We start from the raw sequence: 20,007 nt of genomic DNA on the forward strand, positions 1-20,007 counted from the left end.
GAAAACATACAATCACCTGGGTAAGAACAGACAGTTTGAGTAACGTTTTTGACACTATAGGTCTTTAAGGGAAACTGACTCTGTTAAGAGGCTGATATGTGTCGTATGCAAACATGACACCCTTCTTGAAAACGAGCAAACAAAAATGCCCTTGCTCCATGATGGCCACACGTGACGAAAAAGGCCAACACGGGTGTAATTGAAGTGACCCTTGTATCGGGTCTATATAAACCAGAAAACAGCCAACTCGTTTGACACATGTGAAGGAAACTCAACTATCCAAAGGTAACAACTTCACTGCTTTTGTATACTAGACGTCTACATGTAATTCATTTTTGCTTCGTTTACAGATGAAATTGTCCCTGATGTTCATAGTGGGCTGCATTACTGCATCTCTCTCGTACGGACAGCCTCCATTTCAATGGCAGCAGATGCGTCCGGCATCCAGAAATCGCCAATTTATGACGCTGATCGATTTTCGGAACAGCGATGCTGATAATGTTATTGCCGATAACGACCACTGGGACAGCGCGGATGAGCCTTTATGGCGTCAAGAGGATGATGGCGTTCCGCATTTGCGTCAGTATCACCACAACGAGAATGTCAATCAATTTTATTACCCAATGTCACCGTCATTTCTTCCGACGCCTGTTAGAGATCACGGACGAATCAGCTCACGCCAGAAAACTCGTCCCTTCATTCGTCCATCAACTCCATCAGACAGCACCGACATGATGGCTAATAATGCTCGTTTTTTCGCATCGTTTCCTAACTTGTTCTTCCCGTCAATGTTCTACTCTTATTTGAGCAGTATTAGCACGTCTGCCTATTCAACGTCCACTTCGTATTTGATTTTGAATTCCACTTTGACGACGACGTTGATTACTTCGTGCATTCCAATCTCATCGTTCAGCGCTGCCACATTGGCCAATGTGGCCTGTCGTAGGAAAAGACACCTGATGGACGAAGCTGTTGTGGCAGGTGATGATGAATTGGGCGTCTTACAAGGCCCTAATTATCTATCGAATGAAGAGGAACAGTAAGTTAACTTTCGTTTATTGCCGTCGTATAGTTGAGCTAATGTATCTTATTTAAATTGATTCCGCTCAGATGGATGGATTCATCACTGGTCAACAGTTTAGGAAGAACAGTGGACCCGGAGATTCTGTCATCGAAGGAGACGGAAGTAACCGGTACTCATTTACCGCAATATTTATTACGTCAGGCACGTTCAGCGCGTTATACCATTACGTCAACGTTTACTAGTTACTCTTTCTTCACGGTCAATTCAACTAAAACTGCTTTTCTGGGTTCTTCCCTTTTTTGCATGCCCGGTGGTTTCAAAACTTGCTAATGATTTTGACTCGTCCTATTTTAAAATCTTGGTTTATTCATCTTTAAATGTTTCTGTTGGAACGGCTTCCAGAAGAGCCACTAATAAATTTTTAAACTATTATTCATCAACCATTTTGTGGGGCCTGCACTGCCCTACTAAAGATTTAGTATACATGATATGGACAATAACGCAAATATCCCCAGTATATATAGGAGTCGTGTATGTCACAATGGCCATTGTGTCATTCGCAACCCCCATCGACCCACATCCCAATCAGTCACGCAACTCACGCTTGGGTTTATAGAACCCCTAGAATGGTGTCAGACCACCAGGTTGGTATGTCCGACTTGCAAGCAGCCACTCACGTTCTTCTTGCATAACAGCCCATCTGCAGATGACAGCCACATATTTACATACGTTTTCCGTCCGCATTCCTTTCCGACCGTTAACTACACTCATTTTTTTTTTTTTTACTGCAATGCTGGAAATTCCAAACGAAATTTTTATCTTTTTCAAGTATAAGTGCATGAATTCAATCGCTTCTTAGCATTCTTTTTAATAGGAACTAAACTTTTCAGACGTTTTTTTTTGCAAAATATTGGGTTAATCGGAAGAACATTTAATTCAAAACAATCGAGCTAAAAATCACAAATATCGAATTTATCTTCCCATTAATTTATGACAGTTTTTGTTCTCAGAATTTTCAATCTATGTATGTTGAATTGAGTTTTGTCAATAAGGTAAAAAAAAAAAAAACAACACGCTGGGAACGGATGAAGTTCTTTCACACGTGTACAGTGATAGTCAATAAATAGAAGCTGGGAAATGTTATCTTTACATAAGTTACCTTGTATATCGCCCTGTCTTTTTCTCTCTCGTACGCTCCAAGTAGCTTCTTGAGTAAACAATGAACGGTGCACTGCCCTTTCGGTCAACCTGTTGGGGCGTTTTCCTCTGCTTTTTTCCGATGGCTTCTATTGACCGGAAGAGATAAATGTGAAGGTCAGAAGTACTGCGCAAACAGATTTAAACACGTTAACCTCTTTACTTATACTTAAATAGGCTACACTTTCATCATTTGGGAGACACTTGCAAGGAAAATGTTTAGTCTATTGTTTGGTTGTGTATGTAGGTCGGGATAAGTACGTCCGCTCGAGAAATCGGCGCATGATGAAAAACCGGATAGGGGAGTTGCTAGGGTGTCATTGAGGAATTGCAACTTTCCTGTATGCGGAAGACATTCCTGGCTTATCGGAAAACCTGTTCTACAGCATGAGGTGATCAACATTAGCGGGTGAGTATATAAGGGCTGCTTATTCCATTGGATCTTCGTTAGTTCACCGCCAAGTTCAATTGTTTCAGGACGGAATTTGGCGTTGAATTGACACGAATGTACTCAAATATAAAACCCAGTAGAAGAATTGTCGGTTGTTAAATTCTTATGAAAAAATGGGTCAAAACTAAGAAACATTTAGACATGAATCGCCTAAACTATTTCAATATTGACATTTTTTCACGCCTTGCACGGATGAAAGGTCGTAAATGTATAGAAGTGGATTTAATACCCGATCAAACCTTTTAGCGTAGCTGAAAGTCGTCTGGGAGGGATGTACAGCCAGGTCAAAATTATCCATCAGAGACGACAGATAAATCATTTGGTTTTCATCATTTTATTTCATTTCCACTGAATGTAGCTGAATTTTGTCCGTTTCTTCACCCGGTTGATAGAGTACGACAATATTCCAAGGATGTGGACACGCCAGGCTATATTTGATTGCCCCTCGTCCGGATGAAAAATAGAAACTCTTAGACCTACCGTTACAATGCAAGAGGACCTGGGCCGTAGAGACCAAATAGGGAAGAGGCTTTTACAGCTATTATCACATGAAAAAACAAAAAAAAATCGACATCTGTTACAAGTATAACCGCCAGTCATACAGATGTTTATCAAATACGAGTTGATATTCAAACGTATAGGCTACCAAATATAAAGTATAATAAGTTCACTTTCAACTATAAAGGTGAAGCCAGAGGTGGGCAAAACAGTGGCATTTTAATTTCCCTCTTTTCAAAATAAATTGTATAGAGGAAATGTGTACATTGCAGGTTATACTGTCGACCAGGTGCAGGATCGCTGATCAGAATTTGAACTGCTGTCAAGGGACTTGATAATCATCGTGTTGTCCACCGTGGTGTACGCTTGATTTAAGGCGGGTGGATTCACGTGTAGAGTGTGAACGACACGGAACTAAACGTTAACAGTATGCTTCTAACAAAATTAGCTACAGAGTACACTCGTCCCAGTATACGTAACATCCATCCATTGTCGAAGCAATTGCTATTGTTCTGCAAATACAGGAAGCAATAGGGACATTGCTTAAGCATACAGCATCTTCGGTGGAACTCTTTGACGACATACAAATCGTACAGCAGGCCTTGGCAGATCTCGTTGAGTTATTTGCTATCACTGTTGTTTTAAATTTGAAAATAACATAGGGGCAACCAGCCGCACATAATATGCCTGCTTGAGTGCTCGCTAGTCGCTACTCGGTGGTTGGCGTTTCACAGCTTGATACTTCACATCGTTTCCTTTGATGTTTGCCTCATTGGTTAATCAGTTCCTCTTCAATCCTCAAAGTTAAAATCAATTTTAATTAAACCGATCAAAATTCAAAACTCAATTCTTTGTGCTTTTTTGTCTAGTATTCGGATATATTTGGCAATGGTGCATGTTTCCTACGTCAATGGCGACTTCCATACGAAACACAAAAATGTTATTGCGGCGAGCCTTTAGGTAATTTGAATGGGTTTGTGAGTTTAGAAATGCTTTTGTATGCCATGTAATTTTCCCATTCTGCAGCATCAAAAGAAATGAAATACTAGCTAGGAATTTGTGCTTTACAAGAACACTGAACGCGAATGAAGACCAAGATAAGTCGAAAAAAGTCGTGGAAGAAAAAAAGAACAAAGCAGAATTGAAAGAAGCTAAACAAAAAGAGGCTAAAGCTAAATTAAACATGTTGCTGGAGTCGATGAGCAAGGTATTAGTTGAAATTATGTTTATGTGGTGGATTTCAGCTAATTCAAGTTACTCTTAGACTACACAAAAAGCATATCCTTCGGAATCTAAATTGTCTTTAGCAACACCAAAAATTAGGGCTAAACCTGCCAAACCTGTTAAACAACCAGTCTTTAACACAAAAATAGGTATTCTTAATATTTGTAATTTATCTTATAATGATGCATGTTGTACACTAATCTAATTAATTTTCATAGAACCTGAAATGCTGCAGGCAGTGGAAGATGTTTCGAATATGTTAAGCAAAGAAAAGGAAGCATTGAAAAATAGCCTAATTGCAAAACTTGAGGATGTTGCAGATGAAAGTGAAAGGGCCAGATTAGAGCCATTCAAACCAAACAAACAGAAAACAGAAGACCTTAACAGTTTATTGAACACCTTAAAAGTAGATGGAAAGAAGCCTAAAAACAAATCTCCAGCACCCAAGTTAGCTCCAGTGTAAGTCTTCTTGTTTTTAAAGGAAGCCTTATTTTCACATAGACTAACACCAGCTTGGGGTTGCAGAAAAATTGAAGATATATATAGTGCCCAACCAAGTGGGATATTTAGTAAAGCGCATTTCATAGAAGAATCTTCTGCCGTTTCCGGGTTGGCGACTTGGGATATGCTATATGAGAAAGAACTTGAACTTGCTGTAACTCATCCGCCTGCCAATGGTTTCCAGCAAATGATCCAATGGACCAAGCAAGGAAAAGTGTGGCAGTTCCCTATTGATAACGAGCAAGGTATTCGATTTTGGCATACTATTGTTTAAAGACGTACTAACAGTTCATTGACGATCAGGTTTGGATGAAGAAGCTCAAGTCGGATTCCACGAGCATGTATTTTTGGAACCCCATTTGAAGCCTTGGTGTCCAAGGCGAGGACCAGTGCGCCATTTTATGGAACTTGTCGTCGTTGGTTTGAGTAAAAACCCTTACTTAACTGTGGAACAGAAAAAGGAACACATAAACTGGTTCCGAGACTTTTTCGAAGCCAAACGCAGCATCCTTATCGATACTGGAGCAATCCCTGATATAACGACGAAGTCCTCTCCTTCTTTATCAACCTAAGAGGATGTGGTTTCTTGGAATATATAGTCAACGTTTGTGTTACTTAAATGCTTTCCAACTTACCTTTTAGTGAAGCTGCGATAAAATGCGTGCGACTACTGCAGGATGAAATTCAAGTTCTATTTCTCATTGGTTAAGTGCTATACTTGTTATGGCAAAATGGAAGTCTTAAGAAACAATTTGAAATGGAGCGACACCTCAGTTAAACTCAGCATCCTGTGCTGTTTTCTTTTAATTGGATTCGAGTCTTGGGTCAAGTTTGTGGTGAAAATTCTCATAATATTATAGCATTTAATATGCTAGTGGTAAAGTGCTATTTGTAGAGACTGAACTTTCATACCAGGTTAATTTCTAAACAAGTTCTAATGATTTGGAAATTGGTTTTAAATCGTGTGTGGTCCTTTACACACGAATAGACACATTTTCGGAAAGACTGCCGTTAATGAAAACCGGGGCCGTGGCGGTGCTATAATACGCGGATATTTTTTCACACGACGAGTGATATCAGGATCCGAAATGTGCAACGCTTTCGCTTAAATTAAAAGGGAATATAAGACATTGCCCTCGATCGTATGGTAGGTACAGTAACAGTCCGAAGCTGATGCCGAGAAGTGCATGTGATCATGTATATCCGTTGAGGAAAATAGGAGAAGGAAACCTTGAAACATTTTATGGTGGTAATTGTGGCTATTGCCAGTAATCAATAGAGTGAACCCAAGGGTGCAGCGCTTTGCCGAAACTAATATTTACCACACTGCTTAATCGGATGTGCACCGCATTATCTCTCTTTAGTTGGAAGGCAGTCGGGGAGGGAAACATGTTTAGTGAGATAAAGTCTTCAAAAGCCTGGGTTTCCTGATTCACTATTCGAGCGAGAATCGGTCTTTATATAAGATTATAATAATCGGAGACAAGTGTAAAGTGATTTGCGAAAAATCTATATATACATTTTTCAAAGACAATTTGCAATTGCAAAGCATTTCCTCAAACAAAAATAGTTCTACTGCAACTGAACAGTGTTTTATAGTGCAGTAAACATAATAAAAATAGAAGAGCAGTCAGTTTTCCCCCATCCTGCTGTTTCAGTTAACCCCAGGCCACAGCAACCAAAAAGCTAAACCGAGAGAAGCGTCAGTCGGTCCTTTCTCCTTTCATCTCTAGTAGCGCTCTAGCTAAACCGGAAACAGAAGGAGAAGTGTCTTCATACACCCCGTATTCCAAAGAGGGGGCAGGGACATTTGGGATCGGCTGCTGGCTGGCCTGTTAGGGCGAGAAAACATTTTATTGCTATCCAGTTTTTGGTGAAGTACATATCTGAATTGTGATTGTGTGTGCCTGAGCTGATTAGGGAAACTCGCAACATGAGCCGCGTTTAGTGCTTCGTTATCAAGCAGTTGATCGTTCTCCTCCTCAAGGTGTTTTTAAAGTCAGTAAAAAGGGGCCCTAACAAGGTAGACAATTTGATGTTCTCGCCTTCGCGTCTGGCCATCAGCCGAGAGCAAGTGTCGATTTGACACTTACTTCGCATAGGCTTTTGGATACACAGTGGCTTGGCTTTTTGCAAACTTCTCATCGTGCTTTAAAAATGAAGAAAAATTTTTTCCGCGTGAAGCAGCTGGTGGATCAGACTGTTTCCAGGTAAAAAGAAACCATAAGAAACAAAGAACATTTGTTTGCTTCTAAATTCACTGTTGGTTAATGTTTGATCATTTTCTATGGCCCTCTACCATGTGTGTTTGAGTATGAATCAAGCAATTCAGATAATCTTTCCCCTCTTTATTAAAGTCAATAACTTATTAAAACTGTGCTACCTAACTTATGTTGCAACCAATTTTTATTCGTTGGTTTAAAAGCTTCTACTTAGTCAAACAACAGGAAATATCTTGTTGAAGACAATTTATTTAAAGGAAGTAGGGGACTATTAGCTAAGTTAAAATTGTTGTAGCAAAGAACCAAGTGTGCTCATAAAAATGATGAGTGTCTTTTGTGTCATAGAGCTGAGCAGTCAGAGGTCTTGACTGAAGATGTCCAATCAGCTGAGAAACATGTAGAACTGCTCAAACAAACATGTGGAACTATGTCAAGAAAAATCAATAGTGTACTTTCTAGTAAGTATGGGTTTAAATCAGACTACAATTGTCAATAGATTAATTTCTGGTTTTCTTAGAAAATGAAGGTACCCAAGTGGATAAAAGACTGAAGAAGATCCCTGAATCTGCAATTGGACACACAATGATTGAGTGTGGGGGCTTTTAGGTATTCAGTTTTAAATTAAAAAGTTACTGATACAAAAATTTTATTTAAAAATTATCCATAGGTGAGAAGTCCATTCTTAGAGACCTGTTGACTGATTGTGGCCAAATAGGAAATAAGATTGGAACAGAGATGTTAGTCCATGAAGTTGATATTGAGAAAAATGTTGTGGAACCTCTGAGTCTAGTTGAGAATGAGGCTGCTAACATCGTCAAGGCGAGACGTAACCTAAATAAACTAATCTTAGATATGGATTCTGCAAGAACCAGGTTGATTACATCAGGGTATATAAAATGAATTACTGACAGTATGTTTTAATATGTTTTTTAAGGTACCGGAACGCACAAAAGCAAGCCATCAGTGGAGGAAGTGTTGCCAAGGTGGATGGAATTAAAGATGAACTAGAAGAGGCACAATTAAAAGTAGAAATGAATCGTGACGGATTGGCAGCAGATATTTACTCTCTTTTGGCCAAGGAATCTGACTTTGCTAAGGTTTCCATTTTCTCGTTTAATTTTACTTAATATAAATTTTGTAAAACCAGAAAAGTGTAATAATTCTAATAATTTCAATCGCAGGTGATTCTGCATTTCGCCGAATCTCAACGTCAATACCATCTTGCTGCTTTGAAAGTATTAAATGAACACATTCCATTGCTAGAGAGTAAGTGGAAGGCACATATTCAGAAACCAGTATTTGGATTTGACTTGGACGAACATCTACGCGTTTCCGGCCGTACGATTGCGCATCCCATAGAAATATGTGTTATCACATTATATGAAACCGGCGTTGATGAAGAGGGAATATTTCGCATTGCAGGAGGGGCGTCCAAAGTCAGAAAATTTAGGGTAAGCTAATGTATTTCAAAGTACTCGCACTTAGAAATTAGTTTAATGTTAAACTTGCAAATTTCTAGGCTGCCCTCGATGCTAATTTAGCAGATCTTGGGTTTGCGTTGGAACTTCACGATGTCCACATTGTTGCGGGTATTTTAAAATCCTACTTGCGCGAACTACCCGATCCATTATTTACCCTTGCATTGTATGATGATTGGGTCAATGCCGTCAAGAGCCCCGATCAAGAAACCCGTCTCAACGCTCTAGGCGAGGTTATAAACAAACCGCTTTTATTTTTATAGCTTTAAAATAAAGTACATATGTTTGTTTTTGTATTGTAGGTAGTTGATAAATTGCCGGAAAGTCGTTGGAACAACATTCGTTATTTGATCAAGTTCTTTCATGAACTTAGTCGTCGCCACGAGCATAATAAAATGACGTCGCAGAATTTAGCTATTGTTTTGGCCCCCAGTCTCCTCTGGTCACCGGTATTTGATTGTACATTTAATAATCTCTCATTCCTATGTTACTGTCCGTTGTTTGCAGAACAATAGCAGTGATACCCTAAGCTTAAACATGTCTTTGGCCAATACGCACGCGTCGGTGATTGAACATCTTATCATGTTCGCTGATCGTTTCTTTCCTGGAGAGGTAAATGTGCTATAAAAAAGTACAAATATCATTCTTTGCAACGATGCTTTTATTCTTTGCAGATTGACTTTTACATGACCTATTCGAAAGCCCTGTACTCTGGATTGCTTCAACCGCCTTCGCCCTCAAATGGAGGTTTCCTCGAGCGAGGTAACTTTCTAACTCAAGAAAATTGAAGCTATGTCATAGCCTTGGGCTTCTTTTTTCTTCACGACAGACGAGCACGATTCGAAGGAAGTGAGAAGAACTCATCAGCGTACGGGAAGCACTGAAGGATTAGTTGAAATGCGGCACCCTGCGCCCAGCAACTACGCGTATGATAAGTAAGATTATGGAATTCTAAAGCAAAACCATATTTTGTTTACCTGTTACATCATACTATTGATTTCTAGCTTGGCGAAAGCTGAAAGTCCGAGACCCATTTCCCGGAGGAAGAAAATACCTGCACCAGAGCCGCCTAATCAGGCTAACTCGCCCCACACGAAAACTTTACCGCATGCAAAGACACCAGAAAAGGAAGAGAAAAAAAATATTAGTGACAGCACTCCAGTTCTGCCCGAACGTTCTGTGGCTTCAGATAAGCCCATGCTTCCGCCTACGGGGCCTGATACAAAACGTCTTTCCGCGTTGCCAGTATCTGAGAAGAAACCCGTTCTTGCACCACGACCATCGTTGAATCCGTCGGTTGAGCGCGTTAGTTTGTCTAGTCAATCCCAATCCAATGTACTTGCACCGATCGGATTCGAAGCAATTGAAAACGACTTGAAACGTCAGGGTTCCGTAAGACAAATACCTGCTTACGCTGGACCTGCCAAAAGCGATGAAGAGACCGTTGAACTGCGGAAGCCTTATGTCCCCTCGCATAAGAGACTTTCTTCCTTCGACAATGTCATCAACATAAACCCTACCCCACATCCGAATGCAGTTTCTATGTTCGGAGGATTCCAACCACCTATGCCACTAGATCGGACAAAATTTGATGTCGATAAACCCAGGCCTAGTATACCAGAACGACCGTCGATCATAAAATTACAAGGTAAACCATTTGCCGTATTTTACGAGTAAAAAAAAAGAAAGGCTTTGCAACTTAGTGGTACCATAAAACAGGCTCAGCTGGGAGTACTTCAGCTTCAGCCAATTTATCCCCGGAAGCTTGTAACCCGAACGAAATTAGAAGTCATGGGCCTGCAGTATTGGAGCGTGTTCATTCGTTTTCTGTTAACAAACAGCAAGTTTCGATTGTAGAAGTTACTAATAGCAACCCGGGTTTGACGCTCAATTCTTCCGACCATCCGGATATACAGTATGCGGACTCGGACGATGTAGCTCCTCCTGTACCCCATGGTAGACATGCATTTCCTCAATCTACCCTATCGCATCTAATTTTTTTAAATACGTCTAGGTGAAGTGATTAAACCAGAGCGTCCCCCTAAACCGGAAAGGTTATCGCACCCTTCCGGAAACGGAAATGTGGAAAGTAACAATAATAATAATACATCGTCCTCCAAATCTGAAACATTAACTGGAGACGAGGAAGTTGTCGCTCAACCAGTCAACGTTGGAGGAACACTGCCCCGTCCGGCCCCACGCCCTCAGCCACCTGTCCCCCCTATCAAACCCCGGAGCAACGTTTCTGCAACATCTATAGGAGCGATGGGGGATAGTACCGATCTTTGAGAATGAACTCAAAACTCCATTATCCACATAAAGTATAATCTGCCTTTTTAATTTAAGGCCGAGCTTTTTTCCGATTTTCAAAATGTACGTTGTTTTTTTTTGTGATTACGGGCGGTATTTATAATGAAATCAAAGTTGATAGATAAAAGAGATGTGTTGGCAGATTGTGATGGATGCGTTGGTTGTGTTTCAATTTTATGGACGACGTCCGACGTAAATCAGTTATTTGTTTTCGACAGTGCATTTGAAAGACTGATTATTAAGGATTGTTGCTTGTCTTTTTTGTTTGTGTATTTACTGTTGTCAAAATGTGGTTTGACCCAAACTGTTTACGAATCGAGAGTCGGTGATTGGCGTCCTTGCTTCGTCATCGAATGTGCCCGCTTCTCCCTTAGACGCTCCCGAGCTGCCCTTTCACGCCTAAAACATTCGATGCATTTTTAGCCGTTTCAATTGCGTTTGATAATACGATATAAATACAATAACATAAAATTTGAACTTAGATCTTATTCTATCTACCTTCCACAGATGACTAAATGTGATTCTTAAAAGAAAAATTAGTTATGTTACATTGTGAGTACTACTTACAGCCTGCGTTGCTTTTCCAGTGTTTCCTGGGAGACTTCAGGGACTACAAGGCTTTGTGCTACAGAGTGGATCAAGTTTCTGAGCTTGTCAAGGGTGTCAGCCAAATTCAACTGCTGAGATCTGGTTCTTTCAGATTTTATAATGAAATAACCTTCTTTGGAAATTTGATTCTTCACTCTTTCTGCTAGCTTGACACGAATAGGCTCTGGAATCCAATCAGCACTGGCTAGATGAAAACGTATCTCAGTTTTGGTTGAGACACAATTTACATTTTGTCCACCAGGTCCACCACTGCGGACATAATTTACCTGAATTTTGTCTGTGAGAACAAAAAGACCAAGCTCAAAAATAATAATGTGAAAGTCAATGTATATAGTTATATAGCTACACATAACTAAATGCAGGATGGAGGGGAAAAAATAAACCATATCTGAACAACAACTGGATCTGAAAGTGATATTAATACCGCAAGTAGTGAAAAAGAACAACACCCTATCTATCAAAACTTACCCATAGGTATGTAACCACTAAATTTTCCATCTTTGCTTTCTGGTGCCTATGGTTTTTAAAAGGGAAATGAGGAAATCAGTTTTAGATATCCTTAATGAATAGTTACAACAAGGGAGATTTTACATTTTTCTATGATTTACCTTAGGAATAGTGGTTATGTCCAGCCGACTAGTAGGGTACAATTTTTCAAGAGATAGATTACTTTTGAAACCAGAGAGATATGCTCGACTACATGAAGTGGAATTTATTAAAAGCCGTCGAAGGCAGCAAAAATTACTGAAAGAGACTGCCATGTTTTCGTATCGACTCACGTAGCAGACAGCTTTGGTCCTGTGCCGTTCGAAATGTGCGTAACAAACCGAAATGTCAAGTTTCCGATTTTTACCTTTAAATTAGTGAAATACATAAGCGAACAGCGAAGATTCCTTTCAGGCAAAAAATGTTTGCTGTAGAAATAATAGGTTCTTCCATGACTGCTTCTGCTTCTGCTTCGCCTCAAGCCTCAACCAGACTAGTTTGATCCAAATGTGGCTTTTGCTTTTTGCACTGTTTAAGTGACAGAAAAATAAAATGAAAGAAGGAGACAATATAAAATAATTAGAAAGAGTCTGTATAGCAAAACACTTTTACCGATTTGACCTTCCTTTTGCTCAGGTGATGGGAAAAAGAAAGGGGATATGAAAACACTTTAAGTGTTCCAGTCGTGTTCGGTGAACATGAACGGCATACAGTTTCAAGGCTCGTCATGCTCTGGTTCAAGACTGAGGGAAAGTGATTCGTTTCACGGCTATAGATTTACTAGATGTACCCGTGATGGGTGTGGATGGCTAAATATTACCTACTCATTAAACTGTTACAAGGGGATCGTTCAATGCAGAGCATCGAAAGACTTGCGCATTCATTGCGTTCTTTTTGTTATGGTTATTATGAGACTAATTGCTCTGTATATAAAGAAGGGGACATACTGATCGAAAGTCACCAGTCTTCTACCAGGCAACTTCACCTCAACTACCCAACATGCAGGCAAGTAATTTTTTTATATACAGTATGATGTTCCGTAATTAAGCTTTATTCTTTAATTTAATTCTCTGCTTCGTATTTATATAGCTTGGCGTTTTTCTTTTTGCTATTTTCGTCGTGGCTACCGCCGTTCCATCCAAGTCTAGTGATTACAAAGACAATTACAAATACGTATGTCGATATTCTTTCATTTTGCATGAGACTAGCGACTGTGGTCAAACATTTCAGCTAAGACGGACTCTAATTTCTCGCAGGCTCCGGCTCAGTATGATTTTGGCTATGTAGTAAAGGACGACTACGCTTACGTCGACTTTGGCCATAGCGAGAATCGTAACGGTGACAAAACTAAAGGACAATACTACGTCGTTCTTCCTGATGGTCGTCGCCAAGTTGTCAATTACTACGTTGATGGCTATTCCGGATACGTTGCTGATATCAAGTACGAGGGAAACTACAAATCGGCCTACTCCGCTGATTACAAACCTGCTTATAAGCCGGTGCCTAATCCCACATACTCTCCTTCCTACAAGCCGACATATTAAGAAAATTAAGATTTTATCGTGAGCAGTTATGTATCAATGCAATTTTTTTAAAAACGAACAATAACTTAAACTGGTCTTCTTCTCTGGATTTCAATTTATTTGGGTAATTTTATGAATATCCTGCACCGCCATCAGTTTCACATGAAAATGTACGTAACTACGTAACGCCAAATTACCCCATTTTTTTAGCATCTCGGGTAGGGCCATAAATTTTTTTTTTTGCTGAAAATACTCAATGACATATTTCGTGGCAATACCCAAATTTGCCTATTGCCACGAAAGGTTTTCTGTTCACTTTTGTCATGGAAAACGTTTCAACTTGGTGAAGTTTGAATCCACATACAACCCACAACGATAGAGATCATCGCCATCTAGTGGGAATCTAGTCTAGCCATGTTTTAAAATAGGTCACGCCTATTTCCCTCCTAGCAGGGAGGCGCTCCGCTAACTCGAAATGCGCTATTTCCCCCCGGCTGCAGAGGCGTTAAAGTCAAAATTGTCTATTGACCACCGGGCACCGGCTGACAGGGACAAGGTGTAATCCCACGAAGCTTTCAGGATGTCTAGGTAAATCTAGGATTGTAGTTAAATAGATAAAATCACTCGAAACTGCAAATTCTTCTATTCGGCCTAGGCGTGCTGGATAAGATACAACTGGTCTTACCTTCTTGATTGACGTTGGCAGAAGTCGAGTCAAATAAAAACGACATTTAGTTCCATCCCGGACAAACCAAGGTGTATTTCTACATTTCATAGAAGAGGTATAGAATATAAGATAACTTTATTATCGTGTTTCTTTTTCCTCTTAATCTAAAACAGATGCCATCACTTTTGATAAAGCAAGGGAAACCATAAACAGTAACTCTACCACAGGGTCACCTGGCTGCCGGGGGGAAATCGATTATTACCAAGTTTAAAACTGAAATAGCAAAAAATTATTTTATCCTTTTCTATTAGTAAATTGCAATACAGATTGATTGTTTTTTGTTTTTTTTTGGCACCAATTAATCTTGTTCTTTATGGTATGTTAGGTGGAACTGTGTTGCTGATGAAACATCCCTGACAATTACTAAACTTTGTAGTTTGGACTGATAAGAATTTGAAGCAAATCCAGAGTTAATAAGAAGAGGTCTATGTTAAACATTGAATATTTTTTATGAATTTATGTAACTCTTTGTTTATTTAGCCCATGGAATGGGGTCAGCCCACAACACACACAATTTAACTGATAATTATTGTTTGAAGGAGACAATGCACCAGGGACAGCGGAGGTGTAGCTCTTCAAAGCAGTATTTATATAGATAATTCAAATTGTAATTTTTTTGTTTTTTTGTTTGAGCCTGCATTCATAAAAAAACTGAAGGATTTCCTTTTTAGATTGGGCAGCAGCACATGTCCGTTATCATGTTGATACCAAGTATTTGTTTATCTTTATTCAATTCTTTTTTAAAAATTTAGGTCCTGCCTGCATTGATTCTGATGTGGATGAATAGCTTATGTTTTTCAATGGCTATAAATGGATAGAGTAAAGCTAAAGAAATTTGATAAGCTTTACATTTGCTTTAAAATTTGGTTTCATGGTTTTTTTTAAATACTTATGTTTTGACTTAAGAGCAGTTCGCTAGCTTCTTGCCGACCTTCTCTTTCAAGTAACGCCTGTCGACGATTTCACAACTACACGCATATAAAGAACGTACTGGCAAAAAGTAAGATATCTAAGGCAATGCACCAGTTCCTTTCCACAGCCCTATAGTGTGAAAAAATACAGAGGTAAAAATCTGATCATATTGATCTGCACAATGCTGGCTTCATGTAAGCAATCTTGAAATGACCTATCATCTATCAACAGTAATTTTGGTTTATATTTGGCTTTCACTTGTAAATCTATGACAAATATTTATATTAGCTAAACTGTTATTGAACGTAGGACTAAGGAGTATTAAAAGATTCTTTCCTTAAGAAAATGGGCAGCTGTGGACTTCCTTTGGATGACTCCTGTAAAGAGTAAATATTTCCTGCTTCTTGGAACAAGGAACATAGCAGATATCTTGATGCCAACTAAGTGTCATTTGAAAGATTGTAAAAAGATGTTTAAGGTATCTGACAAATCTGTGGTAATGTTAATAAAGTAATTTTTTTGAATTTTAAATTAGCAGGAAAAACCTGAAGTTGGAGCAAGATACATTTGTCTCTCGTTACTAGTTTTGTAAAACAAATGGTAATTTTGTAAATTGAAACAACACATGATCTATTACTTTAGATCAATTTTTTCACAAGAAGAGGTTAATTCCACAATCTTCAGCTTCACAGGCAGACCAGACACCCATCCACAAAGCCGTGGGTGATAGATGACGTAAAATTTTTATTAATTTAAAAAAATTATATTTTAGGTTATTGATTGGAGAGTTAGAGAACAATGTGAGAAAACTGATATTCTAGCCCTCGAAATCCCAGCTGCCTTTCTACTTCAACAATGGTATAAAGCAATTATAATTTCAGGAGATAACCATTGAAACCAAAAGCAAATCAGACATTTTTTAATTGGCTTTTTTGCTTAATGATATTTTTACACTTAACTTTAGAAAACATGGAAGTGTATATATATGTTAAGGGTCAAGTTAATTAAATGGTCACGAAAATGAATTTTACATTACTTTAGAACAGGTCCCAACTCAGATTACGCAGCTGATGCCCCACAATACAACCCAGAAATCTTTACTTGCGGTCTTCCAGTGCCGGGAATTTGTTATGCTCTTATTCATGCAATTACTCAATAAAAAATTAGGTAACGAATTCTGTTTTTTATAATATTTTTAATATTCAAATTATTTCACAGCAGTATTTAATATGTTAGAAACCTACTTAACGAGTAACATTTTGGCGATTTTTAGGGAAGCGGATTATTTGGCAAATAAAATATGACGGGATTCGGGTTGTCATAAGAAGCTAGCCCAGATGCCAATCTTCTTGATCCCTCTCACTTCGATTGCGATTCCAGTCAACGCATTCCATCATGCCAGTGATCAGTCGTTTTTCGACCATTCTTTTCACAGGATTTTATGACTGGACTTCCTGGAATTCCTGATTTTTACCTAATTGCTGCATTTGCCGCAAGAGGTAGGTAAAAAGTGGTACATTATTTAAACTGATCTTGCTGTAAACATGGATACCGGTACCGCTTATAAGGTTATAGACAAGAAGGCTGAAGCCGTCTTAACTGCTCCAGGAATTTCAAGGGCTTGTATGACCTGACGGTGAAACCACCCGGGACAACGGAGTGGGAATGATCTGATTTTCGAACGTTGCTTAGGCAAGTGATCTCCGCACTCTTTATTGGACATGGATGCGGAATTGTATCATTGACCAGATTTAGATGGGAGATATTATAATAGTGTATTCAGTATAGACTTTTGAAACTGAAAAATTAATCAGCTTTGTCGTCTCGTGAAAATCTCTTAAACTCGTTTTTTAAGAAAAGTTCACGTGATGACTTGTTGAGTATTCCTTAAATACCATGCACACTTGTCGGAAATAATGGGTGCATTTGGTTTTCGTGGAACAAATTAAACATTGTTAATGTGCAGCTAGGTGGGTTGTTGTTGCTCTCCGAAGGCTATTCGAGGTGTTATGCTATTTCCTGAGATTAAACATTCAGGAAATGTGGTATGTGTTCGCAAATTGTTAAGCTCTATTCAGAGTGGTACCATAAAGTATGACTGTAGAAAAGGGTACGTCGGCTTCTAAAAGTGAAGAACAGCTCTGACGTCTTTGGTAAGCGGAAAAGTTACTGCTAATTGAAGCGTCAGATGACGGCTTTAAGAGTGGACTCTTTGCTTTGCTTTGCCTTGCCCAAAGAATCTGTGTTTGGAACTGGCAGGTGGCGTTTAGCAGTGGCACCCAATCTTAGTTCTTAAAACCCAGAGGTGTTCTTCACTTTTCAGGGGGATTGATTAATGATACTTGTTGGTTAATCCATGAAGAATACCAATACATGGATAAGTGGGGGGTAATAAAAGTATAAAAATGTGATTCCTCATGGCATTTTCATTCAAGCATACACGGCAGTTCGTGAGCAGACGAACCATTGAAAGGGCCTTGCGCAGTCTAGATGCATCCAGCCAAATATTAGTAGGACCCAAAACATTGTTTTGACAAGTACTGTCATGTTTCGGTTGCAGGTTTTCACTAAATATCAAGTAACTAATCGTGTTGAATGTATGATTTTTCTATTCAAGTCTATTTAGGTGTCAGAACGGAAATTGTGCTGTTAGAACTTTAAAAACACCGCATAGCTATTATTACCAATAGTTAACTTTTACAGCTATCAAAATCTTGTTAACCATTTAAAGGAGAACAAAGTTCATTTTTTAAATTTCTGGAATTTCGACTTCCGGTTTTACTTCCGGTAAAGAAATGCCCAATAACTCCTTATTTGTTGGTCTGTCAGAAAAAAGATTCACGTCATTAATCCTCGTCAAATTTGGGGTCGACTCCATGTATCAACTCAAAATACCCAAAAATCGCAAATTTTCCTGAAGCATGCTATCTTCATGAAAAATCACGATTTTGGTAAAATCCGACTTTTGGCTAAAAACAAGTCATTCCCGACCCAAATTTAATAAGGATCACGAAAATTCTACTCGTTTTATTATGGGATCCCTATTTCCGGAGATACTGGCTACTTCCGGTTACTTCCAGAAAATTTCCGTGACAATCTGAAAAAAGTAAAAAAATGAGCTGTATTGTTCTAACAATTTAAATACTTTTCTCGCATGAGTTAGGGTGTGGTAGTTATTATTCCGTGTTTTTCTTTCTTTCAACACTACAGGCTGATCCTACGAGCTACGACAGTTTTACCTACAAATGTTAGCGTTTCGTGCTGCAACTAGTAGTTGATATTCTAGGATGTTATACCTAAAATTGGAATTCAGCTATTAGAGATTAGCAAAATTAAAGTACTTAAAAGCAAGTATTGTACTTATTTAAACATTCAAAGTAAAATAGAATTTTTTGTTCTAGGCGGAAACTCTAGATGGCGTTGATGTGCGTCTATGATGAATATTATGGGTGACAAGTTAAATGGGTGTTAGTTACTTTACCCTGTTATGTGTTTTAAAGTTTTTTTCGTCAAAAAATTTACGGTATGTTGTTATCTATTCAGTATTGCTATCGTTGGGTATGTATTGAAAAGGAAACCCTTGAAATAGATTGCTTTTTGTACGTGGTGTTGTTTCGCCTTGTCAGCTATGCCAGCTGCTGAACCAGCAGCCTGCATTCCTGCTATCAATGTACCACAAGGGATCCTGACACTTTAAGAAGGCCACTATTCCTTACATGAACATCACCATCCAGTTCAAGTACTGTGGATGGACCTCAGGTCTTTTGTTTGAGCTTAGTGATGTATTCTCTCGTCAGTGTAAGGAACGGCCAGTAACAGAGTCTTCATCTACTTTGTGTTGCCAACCATCAGCCCTCAGCATCCCAGGTATCCAGATTTACAAGTTTCTCTGCTTAGCCAACCATCATCCATACCCTTCAGCTCTTCATTGTGGTATTTCAGAACATTTCTTATTTTCCACTACACACATCCGTAACAATTTTCTTTACACAGGCTTCTCTTCCTGTCTTCTTAGTCTACTGAATGCCAACATTGAATAAGGTTCATCATCATTGCCTTTCAATGGTATTTTAATTTGGTGGATTATCTGGATTTCTCATTTTTAATAAATCTTTTTGTATAAACCGAAAATCTTCATTGTCAATCCTGCTGTTCTTCTCACCATTACTTAGCCAACTCACATGGATAGGCTTTAACTACATCTCCATTTTTTGGTATTTTAAGTTTCTACGTTATGGAGCATTGCTGTGTTGTAACAAAAATGTCTGTGATAGGACTGCAAATATTCATCTTCCTTCGGTACAGTTTTGACAATTTCGGTAGTTTCGCCCCCAGTGGACCACACGCGTAAGTTCTTTGTCTTTTTCATCGTTTTATCAGACAAATGCCTTTTTCCGCTCAAAATCACTTACTTCTTTTTTGCCTTATTTAATCTATTTAGAACTACATTTTCTTCGTCTTCCGTCGACTTCACATCATTGCTGTCTTTGTTGACGTATTCGGCTTCATCTCCGTCTTGTCGTCTTGGTCGTCTTCGCCTTCATCTCTGTCTCGTCGTCTTGGCCGTCTTCGCCTTCATCTCCGTCTCGTCGTCTTGGCCGTCTTCGCCTTCATCTCCGTCTTGTCGTCTTCGCCGTCTTCGCCTTTTTTTTCTTCGCCGTCTTCGCCATCTTTCTCTACGCCATCACTTCATCGCCGGTTTCTCCTTCGCCCTTTACGTAGAGAGTTCACCGTGGATCGTCATCCTGGTATTGTTTTATTTCGCATTGTTATGTTTAAGTTAACCCGTTGGCTGCCACCCCGTTTGCGTCCCATTTTTTTTTTAGCTTGTAGGGACCGGCCGCA

General features: G+C 39.1%; 4 protein-coding genes and 2 long non-coding RNA genes across 18 annotated transcripts; 5 read left to right on the top strand and 1 right to left on the bottom strand.

Annotated features, from left to right (window-relative positions):
* Positions 1–174: 174 nt before the first annotated feature.
* Positions 175–5,515, top strand: LOC116927864 (28S ribosomal protein S31, mitochondrial). Of its 2 annotated transcripts, none has more exons than XM_045176284.1 (6): positions 175–285; positions 351–1,039; positions 1,111–1,193; positions 4,613–4,853; positions 4,920–5,140; positions 5,199–5,515. In XM_045176284.1, the coding sequence occupies exons 2-6, from the start codon at positions 351–353 to the stop codon at positions 5,465–5,467; spliced, it is 1,503 nt and encodes a 500-aa protein (XP_045032219.1). In that variant the 5' UTR covers positions 175–285; the 3' UTR covers positions 5,468–5,515. The 2 variants fall into 2 exon arrangements, with proteins under 2 accessions (XP_045032219.1, XP_045032220.1); XM_045176285.1 differs by lacking the exons at positions 175–285; positions 351–1,039; positions 1,111–1,193 and adding exons at positions 4,000–4,130; positions 4,197–4,377; positions 4,435–4,543.
* Positions 5,516–6,673: 1,158 nt separating this feature from the next.
* On the top strand, positions 6,674–11,382 carry LOC116927863 (rho GTPase-activating protein 44). The gene is made up of 14 exons (XM_045176283.1): positions 6,674–7,105; positions 7,463–7,575; positions 7,635–7,723; positions 7,785–7,989; positions 8,052–8,214; positions 8,299–8,568; positions 8,637–8,828; positions 8,898–9,044; positions 9,103–9,207; positions 9,270–9,357; positions 9,425–9,530; positions 9,600–10,243; positions 10,315–10,551; positions 10,610–11,382. Exons 4-14 carry the CDS (start codon positions 7,853–7,855, stop codon positions 10,882–10,884), a joined length of 2,364 nt encoding a protein of 787 aa, XP_045032218.1. The 5' UTR covers positions 6,674–7,105; positions 7,463–7,575; positions 7,635–7,723; positions 7,785–7,852; the 3' UTR covers positions 10,885–11,382.
* Positions 11,163–12,501, bottom strand: LOC123474344 (peptidyl-tRNA hydrolase ICT1, mitochondrial-like). The gene is made up of 5 exons (XM_045176293.1): positions 12,294–12,501; positions 12,123–12,210; positions 11,983–12,028; positions 11,473–11,791; positions 11,163–11,304 (listed from the first exon to the last, which is right to left on the bottom strand). Exons 1-5 carry the CDS (start codon positions 12,386–12,388, stop codon positions 11,214–11,216), a joined length of 639 nt encoding a protein of 212 aa, XP_045032228.1. The 5' UTR covers positions 12,389–12,501; the 3' UTR covers positions 11,163–11,213.
* A 355-nt stretch (positions 12,502–12,856) lies between these two features.
* On the top strand, positions 12,857–13,589 carry LOC123474343 (pro-resilin-like). Its single transcript, XM_045176292.1, has 3 exons — positions 12,857–13,005; positions 13,090–13,173; positions 13,257–13,589. Exons 1-3 carry the CDS (start codon positions 13,000–13,002, stop codon positions 13,542–13,544), a joined length of 378 nt encoding a protein of 125 aa, XP_045032227.1. The 5' UTR covers positions 12,857–12,999; the 3' UTR covers positions 13,545–13,589.
* A 397-nt stretch (positions 13,590–13,986) lies between these two features.
* Positions 13,987–17,127, top strand: LOC123474346. Of its 12 annotated transcripts, none has more exons than XR_006649015.1 (12): positions 13,987–14,111; positions 14,179–14,305; positions 14,364–14,500; positions 14,576–14,673; positions 14,731–15,392; positions 15,472–15,640; positions 15,698–15,762; positions 15,825–15,881; positions 15,935–16,020; positions 16,209–16,329; positions 16,436–16,661; positions 16,731–17,127. It is a non-coding gene; the product is annotated as an uncharacterized LOC123474346 (long non-coding RNA). The 12 variants fall into 12 exon arrangements; XR_006649006.1 differs by having other exon boundaries at positions 13,988–14,111; positions 16,204–16,329; XR_006649011.1 differs by having other exon boundaries at positions 13,988–14,111; positions 15,701–15,762; positions 16,204–16,329.
* Positions 17,128–18,420: 1,293 nt separating this feature from the next.
* On the top strand, positions 18,421–19,706 carry LOC123474347. The gene is made up of 6 exons (XR_006649017.1): positions 18,421–18,685; positions 18,752–19,095; positions 19,156–19,227; positions 19,335–19,376; positions 19,437–19,509; positions 19,604–19,706. It is a non-coding gene; the product is annotated as an uncharacterized LOC123474347 (long non-coding RNA).
* The last annotated feature ends 301 nt before the right edge of the window (positions 19,707–20,007 follow it).

The sequence above is a fragment of the Daphnia magna genome, linkage group LG7, assembly GCF_020631705.1.
Source record: "Daphnia magna isolate NIES linkage group LG7, ASM2063170v1.1, whole genome shotgun sequence".
NCBI lineage: Eukaryota > Metazoa > Arthropoda > Branchiopoda > Diplostraca > Daphniidae > Daphnia > Daphnia magna.

Bases quoted from the DNA above. Each gene is read 5' to 3' on its own strand.
- LOC116927864 (XM_045176284.1), top strand. From the start codon at position 351: ATGAAATTGTCCCTGATGTTCATAGTGGGCTGCATTACTGCATCTCTC. The intron at 4,854-4,919 runs GTAAGTCTTCTT...TTGGGGTTGCAG, and splicing joins GCACCCAAGTTAGCTCCAGT to AAAAATTGAAGATATATATA. The intron at 5,141-5,198 runs GTATTCGATTTT...ATTGACGATCAG, and splicing joins CCCTATTGATAACGAGCAAG to GTTTGGATGAAGAAGCTCAA.
- LOC116927863 (XM_045176283.1), top strand. From the start codon at position 7,853: ATGTTAGTCCATGAAGTTGATATTGAGAAAAATGTTGTGGAACCTCTG. The intron at 8,569-8,636 runs GTAAGCTAATGT...GCAAATTTCTAG, and splicing joins CCAAAGTCAGAAAATTTAGG to GCTGCCCTCGATGCTAATTT. The intron at 9,531-9,599 runs GTAAGATTATGG...ATTGATTTCTAG, and splicing joins AGCAACTACGCGTATGATAA to CTTGGCGAAAGCTGAAAGTC.
- LOC123474343 (XM_045176292.1), top strand. The intron at 13,174-13,256 runs GTATGTCGATAT...AATTTCTCGCAG, and splicing joins ACAAAGACAATTACAAATAC to GCTCCGGCTCAGTATGATTT.
- LOC123474344 (XM_045176293.1), bottom strand. From the start codon at position 12,388: ATGTATTTCACTAATTTAAAGGTAAAAATCGGAAACTTGACATTTCGG. The intron at 11,792-11,982 runs GTAAGTTTTGAT...TTGTTCTCACAG, and splicing joins TAGTGGTTACATACCTATGG to ACAAAATTCAGGTAAATTAT. The intron at 11,305-11,472 runs GTAAGTAGTACT...CGAATGTTTTAG, and splicing joins CTGGAAAAGCAACGCAGGCT to GCGTGAAAGGGCAGCTCGGG.